Raw genomic sequence first — 12498 nt, 5'->3', positions numbered from 1 at the left:
TGTTCAGTCTGTATGCTGAGCAAATAATGAGAGAAGCCGGACTATAAGAAGAATCTGACCTAAGGATTGGTTAAATAATGGAAAAATGAATTCTGAATTCAAAATAATTTGGGTATACATGGGATCAAACAGATTTTGCACACTTATTTGTTTGGCTTGTTAATCTAAAACCAAAAAGAACCATTTACATGCTCATGTACATTGTGAACATCTAAGAAATCACAAGAAATGGACTGTTTCCCAGAACTTGTTTGAATATTCTACATTCTCTCTCCCACCAACATTGGTAAACTCTTCCTATTAGGCTGCAATAAAATTAGGTATTAAATAATAATAGTATTTTAAGTACAAGGAATACTTAAGTGGTTCTTAGCATTAATATGTATATAAATTGATCAAATTGTTGAGAAAGATAATAGCATTAAGATCATAATTGATAAATAGGCAAATTATTGGGTAAATTGAAAGGGTGGCATATAAATGTCTAATAAATGTGATTTTTGTGTATTGCTTATCATGAATCCGAATTTTAGAAAAACAAAAGTTATATTTTCATGCCCAGAGGTTTCCAGTCTTTCTTGGTTCACAAGATCCTGAGTGGACTAATTTTTTTTTTCCCCACAGTGTCTTTGGGGAAAAAAGAATGAATAGTGTCATATATTTATTTGGTAGGTTCAGACAACTTGTTAAAACTTAACAGTAGCCTTTGGGAAAATACATAAACATGAATTGAAAGTAAAATATATCTTTTTATTTCATTCTTAAGCAGCCACATTATTTAATAATGAAAGTGTATACCATATTGGTCATTGAATAACTTTACAAATTTGGAATCAGATTGAAGACTGCCACCTTCATTTCCTGTTCCACATTGCTTGCTCTGTGTCGCAGCAACCACTTAAGCCTACTTTATAAACAAACAGAAAAATCTAAGAAGATGATAAAGAAATGTCAAAAAGATACTTATCTCTGAATGATATTATTGTGGCTGATACTTTTGGTGATTTTTTTTCACATTTTTACATGGATTCATTATTTTTATAATTAGAAAATTAACTTTTTTAGCCTGGGAAAAATATTGAAAGAAGAAATGCATTTATCTTGAAAACTCCAAAATAAGATGAACTCTTTGGGGTTGAAAAAGAGAAATTATATTTTGCTCTTTTTTCTCTAAGAGGGCAGTCTAATATTGGAAGTTAAATGAATGCATAATAACCACAAACAGTACAAATTGGAATGGAATTAAGGGTCTTAAGCAGGAGCGTCAATGGCTCTTTAGGTGAAAAGCTTGTGTTTAGATGGAATGGAGTCAAGGAGGTTGGGAGTGGTAAGACGGGTAGGATTTCAAAAGGTAGCAATTGGGTTAAGCCATTCCAGAAAGAAGCAAGAGTCAACTGTATAGATGTGCAACGTAATTTGGGCCAGAACCTGCGATAGAAGATGAGATATATGCTTTCAGGTCAGATTATATAGGGTGCTGAATGTCCAGTTTAGAAACCAAGAGTCTCACAAACGTCTGCCTCTTCAATTCCTAGCCTAATGTCCTGACCTCAGACAGACCCTCCTGTCCAATGATGTTGCAAAATTGAAACGACCTGAAGTGAAGCAGGTCGCACAGACTTCAGAGATGAGGCTAGTGAGAAGTACTGAGTTAGAAGCAGTAAAAAGTACAGCAGTTCCTCTTATCAGATGAGTCAAAAGAGTTTATCGAAGCTTGTGAGGGAATGGGACCTGACGGAAACCATGTTTTCATTAAATGTAGAGGGCACAGAGATTGCTGATCGATAAATGAGGAAGAAAGTGTAGACGGATAAGTTCACAGTAAAATAGAAGTAATATGCAATACAATGCGACGGAACTATTACAAGGGAAGAAAGGGAGATGATTGGACTGTTTTACAGTGGGCGGTTAGCTACTATTAAGTGTTTAATAAAAATTAATTGACTTGTTTCGTGCAAATGTATTATTTTTACAAAGGTAACAGAATAATCCAAAATGCAGTAATGGCAATAGCCAACAGCAGGGCTCGTTGTTGTGCATCTGTACCCAAGCCTTCTGTAGCACTATGTCAGACTAAGTGCTAAGTAAGACAGACTAAATATTGTTGATGAGAAGTGTTTTCTTTTCCTTTTTATGCTCTCACATAGTTAAATAAATGCTACACTTAGCTACCCAGTTTGGACTTCCCAGAAATACTTTGTTCTGAAAAAACAAAAGAAGCTACTTTGTTTTGTCTTTTTAAAACTGACTAACCATGTTCTAAAAACCTTTTCCTTAAAGATGTTTTAAAAAAATTATGAAATAGCTAGGTTTTTTAATTTTTGTTTTTGTTTTATACATTAATATAGGGAAACGTTTATGCAACTATGAACACCTTGCTTGGGTTCTCTGTTTCCATTTCTCTGTGACCAGGGCACGAGGATGGGGTTTGGAAGGTGGCTGGAGATGGGGATGCTGTCTTAGGTTGTGAAAAGGGGTTGACTGTCTTGTCCTTGAACAAAATGAAGTGGTCCCAGTGGGAGTCAAAGGAGAGTCAGGAACCTAAGTCCTGTGCTGTACGAAGGACGCTTTGGGAAAGACCACCTGGCATTTTATGTTGTTCTGCATCCATTCAAGAGCAAGGATCCATGTGCTCGGTGATACTCTTGTATCAATAAAAGATTCACTGTGCTTGAGTCGATTCTGACTCAGCAACCCCAGACAGGTTTTCCAAGACTATACATCTTGAGGGGGACAGGCATCTTTCTCCCACAGAGAAGCTGCTGGGTCTGAACCACAGTCCTTGTGGTGAGCAGCCCATACTTAACCCACAGCGCCATCACAGTCAGACAGTAACGTGTGCTTCTTTCATAAAGGTTATATTTCTCCTTTGTTTGTTATTCCTTTTTCAAGTTTCTTGTGTGATCGTCTTATTGTTTTACCAGGTAGACAGAGATAATGGCTCTCTGGCTATTAAGATTAATTCATTTCCTGAATGTGAGATGTGTTGGAAAATATTACCACCATTGTGTAATTAAATATGTTTGGGCGTCGTGGTTACTGTTAATAATCCTGCCTCAAAGCACCATGTAGGTTAATTCTTGGTATTCTAAGATCACTGCTGACGACAGAGAATACACTTAGATCTGCCGCAGGTTTTGCAACTGTGAATAGTTTCTACCGAAGTGGAAAGAAAGAGGAAACACTCTGCTTTTATGTGTACTTTTTCTCATCAATTGCATTCTTTTTCATTCTTCTTGGTACCCATGAATAATCTAATTTTATTGAACTGTGAAATTTCAAGTTAGTACATTTTGGTTATCTTCAGTACAATTTCCTGACTGTACCCTACCCTCTTCCCACCCCGCACCCCCAAAACTGATTCTCATCCTGTATCTAGACTACTCCTAATTTGTCTTTTCAATGAGTCAATGTGGGGAGATGTAGTCGTGTAAGAGTAAATGCTAGTGTGAAGTCAAAAATTTGAAGACGGAGTCTCATAGCTGCAATGGTCTGTGATACAGTCGGAGCGTGAACTTGATTCAGTGTTTTCTCTGTCTCCAGAGGTCTGATCTGCCGGTCTCCTTGCCACTTTTTAGTCCTGGTAGAAACTTATTGTCTTTTCTTGCCTAGCTCTGAGTGTGGAGAAGGAAAGCGACAAAAGTCTCAAAAGCTTCTAACGACTTTCCTCTAACGTCCCCGGCGTTGGCCTGTGATCAGGCCTGGGCTGAGACTGACAGCATACTGATCCTGCATTCTCTTCACAGTGGGTAAACCTCACAAGTGCAACTACTGTGGACGAAGCTACAAGCAGCGGAGTTCACTGGAGGAGCACAAGGAACGCTGCCACAACTATCTGCAGAACGTTAGCATGGAGGCTGCGGGGCAGGTCATGAGTCACCATGGTGGGTAGAAATGCCATTTGTCATTTTCATTCAGCTCTGAAACTGCTGTTGTGGTGCTTTGTGAATTAAATAGTGCCTTCCACTTTTCAAAAACAGCAGATGAAATCTGACTCCATTTAAAACGGTTTTAGACCACATTAATTTTGTGTGGAATGATTTTACACATTTTAAAAGAATTGAACTTTGTGATACTTTGCAAGCAAGCTATATTGAGTGTTTGTGATGGTCCAGGTGTATTCCTGATAGGTCATATTGAGTATTAATATAAGGAACGGTAGCTAGCCCTGAATGCAACATTGGGAGATGCTATTGACTCTTCTTTTTCATTAGCTGTCCCCAGATGTTAGAGATCATTCCACATAAGTCTAATAGATTTCCTGAAAGAATGAATTAATTATTTGCATACTGTTTCATAATTCTTAGATGAGTGATCAGTGATAGAAGTTTTGAATTTCTCCAATCACTCTTGGAATTTATTGTGAAATTAAGGATTTTGCTTTCTACAAATATGGACCGAGACTAAAATTAGACATGACTACTGTTTCCATTCACCAAAGAAAGAAAGAAAGGAAGGAGGAAAACCCAAGCAAAGCATCCGAGTTTCCACCCTACACCGTGGCTGTTAGGGGAGCAGCTCCGAAAAGTTACTATATTTTGCTGTCTCACAAAAATTAGTTGTAGTGCAGTCAGGCATGTAGCAAATCTGATGCATTTCATTCATGAGCCTTAAGGACTCTGTCTTATCCTATGAATTACAGTTATATTGATTGACTTTATTATTAAAACAGTGTACATAAAGACCACAACAAATTCGTACATTTATAGCTTTTCTCAATCAAGGGAAAAAGGATTTAGCCAGTGTCAAATGATACATTTGGGGATTGTGGTAACCACTTTTAAATTGAGATCAATTTAATGACATAACCAGCTCAAGGATTTTTTTGTCTAATTTTGTCTGTTTAAAAGTTGTAGTTTTCTTCTTTTTTAATATAGTACACATTGTGAAGCTGTGTTTATTAAGAAGGTAATGCTGGCTTTTTGAGTTGGTTTTTAAAAAATATTTCATTATCCTAAATAATGGAAACCTGTTCTTGTATTGAAAGACAGTTAATATAATTTCAATAATCAAATCCAATTTTAATTTGTTGTAATTCAGTCTATTTATGTTTGTATTATGAACGTCATGTGCTAGCATCTTTGAAAACCTGTGTTTTTCAAGAAATCGGATCTTGGAAGTGCACACTACTTGAACTTATGAGGTAGCCTATGCAACAGCATATAGCTTTTCTAATGGTCATCTGGAAGTCCAACAAATGTGTCTGGCCAGGTGACCTAGTGTGACTGACCGTGCTGTGAAAATAGAATGTGATCGCATGGGCAGCAGTAGCCCCAAAATGCTTCTGATTATTCACAGTTAAGAGCATTCAATGCTAAGCTACAATCCATATACCATCCCCTATGAAGTTGTTTCTTTTCCGAATTTAAATAACTATTAGCTAAACGTTTGTCTTGTAAATTGTGTGGCTTCCTTTATTTCTCCTGTACTTACTGAGAAACCCTTGAACTGTTAGTTCTCTTCAGAAAAGGACTGTTTTGAGGATTACCATAGCTGAATTAGAATTTGAATAAAATAAATGAAAAAGATATACTATATTAAAACAAAATTATTTTAGTGAAAAAGTAAGTTCCACTTTATCTGTATTCCTATAGTAGGCATAAGGAACTTTTCATGGGTTTAACGGTCTAGCATACACACTGTTTATTTTGCTATGTTTTGTTTTGTTTTCTATCATGCATGCTAGTTTTGATGAATGTTGGTTTTAGGGTTGACTTGAGACAGGGAGCTAATGGAGGTTTTAAAGCATGCCAAAGCTTTCCAAAGACACCTTAGGCCACTGCTACTAGTTTTGCCTTGTAATGTTCTCCCATTTGGAAAGATTATGTGCATGCAAATCCATTGGTGAAATCATTTTCTAGTCACGGTTAATTTTGGATCTCTGTGATGCATAGATGAGTAAGAGAGTTTCTCCTAAAAGGATTTACAATGTTTCAGGAGATAAAGGTGTATGTATGTTAATGATTACAGTAAACATGTAACCATTTAAAACCCAGTTAGCCACCTAGAGACTAAGTGAGGAACAAGTTAATCAATAGGAAAGAATGTGCATATTTTAGTAGAGTGGGGAAAACATGCCCTGTAAACAACTGGGGCCCCCATTTCCCAGACTGCTTAGTCTTCAACAGCATTGATCCATTACATAGTGGTCCTGAACTTGATAGTTAGTGGGGAGAAGCAGGACAAGATGCTAGAATGTAGAACACAGGACAAGCAAAAGAGTAGGGGATAAGAGCAGGTTTGATATCATTTTTAGGACCAAAATTAGTTCTTAAATAGCTGGTCTAATTACATAAATTTTATTAATCCATTTTCACACTATACTTTTTTTCCTAGTTGTACTGTAACAATACTTTGAAGTGATTCTCAACTTTCCCCTTTTTACATTATACCAGGGAAATTGGCTTTATGAGTTAGGAATTGATAACTGCCATAATAGCAAAATGTATACTACATAAAATGCTAATTGAGTTTATTATTACCCTTTCTCATATACATATATTGGTATGTGTATCCTTCGAAACAGAACCACAGCATAATTCAAAGTTTTCCTTCTCCTTCTCTTCCTATCTTGCTGCATCTTGCCATTTTTCATTTGGATGTTGGTAATAGATATAGGGGCTGCCATCTCTCGAGTTGCTATTAGCTCTTTGAAACAGATTGCTGTTCTCTCCTTTGTAGAAATCGAACATAGCTCTATTTCTTAGCCTGTCTTTCCCAAAACATGTCTCTTCAAGTGAGGGAAGAACTGAATTTAAAAAGTTATTCTTTCACTTGTCAACTTCTATAAAATATTTACCAAATTCTATTGAATAGTATGGTATATAAAGATAAATAAATATAATTTCTTTTATAAATGTATGTTACTGTCTGATGTGAAATAATTACATTTAAAGAGAGAGAGAGAAATAAAATGAAACAGTTCTTTAAGCTCAAAGATGTGGAAATAATCTACCCATATCTAAAGAAGTTAAAATGAGCTTTTCAGATGTGTCTTAGTGTTGACCAAAGCATTAGGGATGAGTAAACTTACAGCATAGAAGGAGACAGGGAACAGAAAGTGTACATTCCAAGCCGAGAAGTTACCTTGTATGAAAGCACATCAACATGGAACCTAGGAAGAATAATTTGTGTCTTCTAAAGGGAAATGTCGGCGGTGTAAAATAAAGGATAGATGGCTGCCTGTGAAAGCAGGTAGTGAGAAAGAGGCTAGAAGTGAGAATGCCAAGGAGAATGTGAGGATAAGAGGCCAGGAGGAAGGAAGCATTGAAGAGTTTGGGAGGTAGAATAAAGAGCTCTTAGTAAAGGTTGATGTGGCTCTGGAGGGAAAATTGTGGCTCCCAGTTGTAGAAATTTAGCTATATTGAATTGCATTGTAAGGCAGATTATTTACATTATTTGAAAATTAGCTCTATGCTGATTTTACAAGTGCTTTCAACTTAATGAAAGCTTCAAAAGCCAAAATGTTACTACTACTCCCCCTATACCCCCCTATACCTAGGCTAAAAACAAATTGAAAGTGTGAACCCAAAATTTGTCTTGCTTTAAAACAAGAATGCATCTTCTTAAGTCTGTGCTCTGAAGCATTTGGGAAAGAGAAGTTCATTATCCAAGTATGGAATAATACTTTGTTAAGCATACTCTCCTTCATGAAATCATACAGTAAGTATCCATTGAATAATTGCTATCTGTCCAAACATTACAAGAATTATTAGAGACATGAAGCCAAATAAAAGGTATCCTCTGTCGCAGAGTTACTATGTTTTCTTGGAAGATGAAGTTTTTATCTTGGCTCTAGCATGAAAATGCGATTAAAGAAGACATTTGGTTTGGAAGCTTGCCCAAACAAGTGACATTGGCATATTGGTATTTTTTTTTAAAACTTGGTAGACACCTCACTATATGATAATTCACTATTGAATTAACTAGAGAACTTGTTTATATATGTATATATATATTTACATATACATATATATATAGTTTCAAACAATACATATTCAGAAACATTTTAATGCGTTGCCCATAATATATGAAAGTTAAAAAAATTCATTTTAATTAGGTAAATGAGAAAATGTTATCAGGTCTTCAATAGCTGACTGTGTGAATATGTCAGACTTGTTTGTAAAAAAATCAACAATCAAATTACCTCTGAAAGAAAAGCATAACAAGGGCCCAGGCTGTGGGGCTATACCACCTGGCTCAAGCCCTACAATCTTTCTTAAATAGGTATTAGCCTTAAGGAAATAATTTCATGTGTCTGGGTTTGTGTGTCTCCACCTGTAAAATAAAGATGATAGTAATAACTGTCTCTTGGGAATTATTACAGGGGTTAATTAAATTATTTAATGTACTACCTTTAAAAGAAAGCCCCCCAAAGTACTTAACACACAGCTCATGTGTTACATACGATAATTATCTCTGATACAGTAAACATCAGAATGAATTCTTGACTTGAGAAGGCCTGTTGTAAAATAGAAGCTAGACTAGCTTTCTGTTGAAGTCAATATTTTCATTTCACATGAGCTTCATTGAACTGGGGCCCAATCTGAATTGACTGGATGTGGTACGGGGCGGGTCTCATACCTGGGTTTCATTTTGACTATGAATGTGTGCAAATATGAAAATTCAAGCTCGTACTTAAAGGACAACTGTCAAATTTTATACTATTCATTTCAAAACTAATTAGTATATTCATTTTGGGGGCAAACCCTATTAATTTAGCTGGTGTTTAGCAAAATCAACACCAACACTTTTTTTTCTTTTCATTTTGGATCTTGGTCTGTGATATAGTTTCAACTTTGGTCCATTTGTGGCCTGTTTCTTTGTAGTTATATAGTTATTTTTCATAATGTTATCTGTGAATCCACCACACAAGTTAAAGGTTAGATAAGCCTTCGACAATACTTTATATTTAATTACATTATGCCTTATCACCACCATGTCACCATTCCACCCTGCCTCCCTTATTTGATTTTCTTTTAGTAATCCTTATACTTTTCTTAACATATGTGTCTGTTTGTATGTATGTATATAACTTTATTTGTATAACTTTACTTTATCTGTATTTGGATTATACATAAATACACACACACACGGGAGCTTTAAAAAGGTTTTGGAAATTTTCCATTATGTTTTAATTCCATTTTTTCCACAAAATTTTTGAATATTTATTATAGATGTTATATATACATCCATATATATAGTTGGTAAGAGAGTATCTACTATTCTAGAGGTTTACTTATTTCACTTAAATATACCACTGTCCATATAGACAGTGACCTAGCATTTCCTTGTTTCTGAACTTCATCTTACATTTCTCTCCCCAATTTTAAATTATATAATCAGGGTATCCCTGATGAGGATTCCATTCATAGCCCAAGAACTTCTTATAAAATGGAGGCTATAGATTAAGTGTTTCTGCCCAACCACAAAGCACAACAGGTTAATCAAAACTGAGATTGAAGATTTTTTTTTAATGTGTCTACTGTAAAGGGGAAAAGTTCTGGTGTCATTTCTCATTTCTTCAAAATCATCAGCCCATATTGGGTATGACTTGATAACCTGCCTTAGACACTGAATTTTCCTCACTTTGTTCTCTTGCTTTCTTGTGGTATGTTAGCAGCTCCTACTAAATGCAAATGCGTTGTCTTCGCACGGTCAGGATAGTCTGTCCAAATGGAGAGGAGAGGTGAAACCATCGTGCGCTGCCTGTGAGCCCTGATATGAACGCCTCGGGTCTCCAGGCAACACTGCCCCAGTGCAATTGCAGCCAGCAGTGCTCACCATGAAACAATGGTGAACTCTGGTTTTAACCAGCTCATCAGTTCTGTCACATATGTCACTCTATCCTTACTTGAATGTCCTTTGACACTATTTCCATTCAAATACAACTTTTCAAAGTTCCTCTGCAATGCCCCAAATGTCGATATCCAATAGATTAGTCCATAGCAACTTAGGGAAATGGGGGGGCGAGAGCAGCCTTGGAGAGTGTCTTTCAAATGAATTCGGGCAGTAGTTTAAGTAAGCCAATGCGCGCGTTTGGAAATGGATTCTCTTACCCTGCTGAAGAGCTCTTTTCAAACTAAATCACAATCATAAAGCTGCCACAGTTTACTATGTGCAGACATGTTCAGAATGGGATCTCCTTCGTGAAAGCTGCTTTGTGCAGGTGTTTAAGCTACTGGCAACAGGGCTAAGGGCTCATTCCGCTCAACACATTGGAAATCTGCTGCAGGAAAGGACCTGGGCCAAAGACACAGGTTAAAATACGGTGCTGTTATTCTGTGTGTCTGCTTACATTTCCCTGTAAAATAAGTTGATTTTATTAAATTATTTTTTAAAAATTAACTCCAAGAGCCTGGAGAATAGCTTAGTCTCTGTGGTATTGATTTAAACCGATGTTAAAAGAAAAAAAAAAGACTCCTTCAGAGAAATAAGATGAGACACAAGATGCACACGTGTGCTCGGGTCGAGGCAACAGTTGGTGTCATTGATCTGAAGGAGACCTGCGTAAAAACAAGTCGTGTGTGTGTGTGTGTGTGTGTGTGTGTGTAAGTGTGAGGGTAAAATTAGAGTACACTTTTCACACTAGACTTTATGCTTTCTGCTTGCTTTTATTCAAGCTCACTTGCTTAATGTTTGTATAGCTCGTATTGAGATGGCAAATTCAGCTATGTATCTTTCCAAATGTTGAAGAAATTATCAGACTGCATTTTTGTATGGTTTTATATAGTACCTCCTATGGAAGATTGTAAGGAACAAGAGCCTATTATGGACAACAATATTTCTCTGGTGCCTTTTGAGAGACCTGCTGTCATAGAGAAGCTCACGGGGAATATGGGAAAACGTAAAAGCTCCACTCCACAAAAGTTTGTGGGTAAGCATTAAGAATGCTTTTATTTCTTTAAAGGGTGATTTTAATGACCAAAAGGCATACTCTCACTTCTTAGAAGAATGCCGGTGTATTTTCACTCACAGATTAAATACTGGCCTCTTTTCTCTGTTATTTATTTTTACTCTATGCCAATCCACGTGCACCACATTTAAACACACAGTTGCGCGCACACACACACACACACACACACACACACACACACAAACATACTTAGGCATTTGGGTCTAAGAAAGAGAAATAAAAGGAGAAGTAATAATAATAGCTTGCTATTTTATTTCACAGTGAAATTAATGTAAAGTAAAATGGCATGTAAATATGAGATGTTAATTTACTTTTAAAATAATAAATTTTTACTGGAAATGGTATAGTCTATTGACTGGTTACATGCTCAGCTGCTAACTAAAAGGTCAGCTGTTCTAACCCACCACCCACTCCCCAGGAGAACAGGCTGGCAGTTTGCCTCCGTGAGACTTACACAGCTCTGGGAGACGTACGGGGCAGTTCTCCGCTCTACTGCCGGCCTGCCATGAGTCACAGCAACTTGATGGCAACAACTTGGTTCTGTTTTTGTTTTTTATTGGACAGTTAGTGTTCCGTTTTAAAATGTACATTAGCATCGAATCTTTAACTCATTACTATGCATAGGTCTTTTAGTATTGCATCTAGAGTGAAGAGAACTAATCATAATGGGGTTTTTTTTCTTTTCAAAATTCTACATTAGAAATACAAAGCAACAACTCACATCCAGGGTATCTTACATGGGGCTCTATAGGTCTACCATGTTTTCATTTAAGCTGATAGTTGTAAAATGAAAAAGATTAGACAGTATATGTTTAGACTTTCCTCTTTCATTTCTAAGTTCTTTGATAGAACAACTTACTCTTTGATATCGTCAGACCTCAAATTATTCAGAGTTCATACTATAAGTAATAAATTATCTAGGAGGATACAAAAACATGATTTTTAAAGGAATGTATCTTATAAAGTGAATATAAAGAATTCTTATTTATTATATGCATAAATATATATTCCTTTTTGCTGTATATAGGACATAAAGGGAGAAAATATTCAAAAGAGCATTATGGGACCTTCTCAACTAGATGAATGGCGATAAGGAAGAAATACATTATTTAGTTATTTCAGGAAAGAAAGAGTAAGGACATTTACCTTACTTATAAAATTGAGGAGATAAGAAATCACCAAAAGGTCTTTTGAAAAAGTAACTAGAGGAGTTACTGACAGAGATCATGGAAAGAGTATGAATCTAAGGATTCTACGGACCACAGTTAATACAAAGTCAGTTAAGCATTCCTGGTCTAGCACTCAAGGTCTGAGGTTCTTCTGTTTGGTCCCTAGGTAACTTCCTCTCCCTTTTTCCTCCTTTCTTTCTTCCTTCCTCTCTCTGTCTCTCTAGCTGTTGTTTTTGTGTCTGTCAGAGCAGTGATTTTAAAATGCCATTATTTGGTGAATGTCCATTACATGCCTCTACCTCAATTAGGCATTGGCAAAATGTGAAATATGCTATCATCATCCTTTCTGTTGTCTCAGTTTCTAAAGTTCTGCATTTTGGAACATTTTTGTCATGTCTTATATGACATGGCGCT

At 36.2% G+C, this 12498-nt stretch overlaps 1 protein-coding gene across 1 annotated transcript in view; it reads left to right on the top strand.

Moving 5' to 3' along the window:
• The window catches only part of IKZF2 (IKAROS family zinc finger 2), a 158446-nt gene that overhangs the window by 141105 nt on the left and 4843 nt on the right, over positions 1-12498 (top strand). The window contains exons 6-7 of the mRNA XM_045295483.1: positions 3747-3884; positions 10733-10876. Of these exons, the coding sequence (XP_045151418.1) occupies positions 3747-3884; positions 10733-10876 (282 nt within the window). The remainder of the gene's footprint in view (positions 1-3746; positions 3885-10732; positions 10877-12498) is intronic.

This window comes from Echinops telfairi, unplaced genomic scaffold, assembly GCF_000313985.2.
Source record: "Echinops telfairi isolate 266 unplaced genomic scaffold, ASM31398v2 ScPeMD7_3;HRSCAF=10, whole genome shotgun sequence".
In the NCBI taxonomy this organism is placed as follows: Eukaryota; Metazoa; Chordata; class Mammalia; order Afrosoricida; family Tenrecidae; genus Echinops; species Echinops telfairi.
This window is presented reverse-complemented; position numbering and strand designations above follow the sequence as displayed.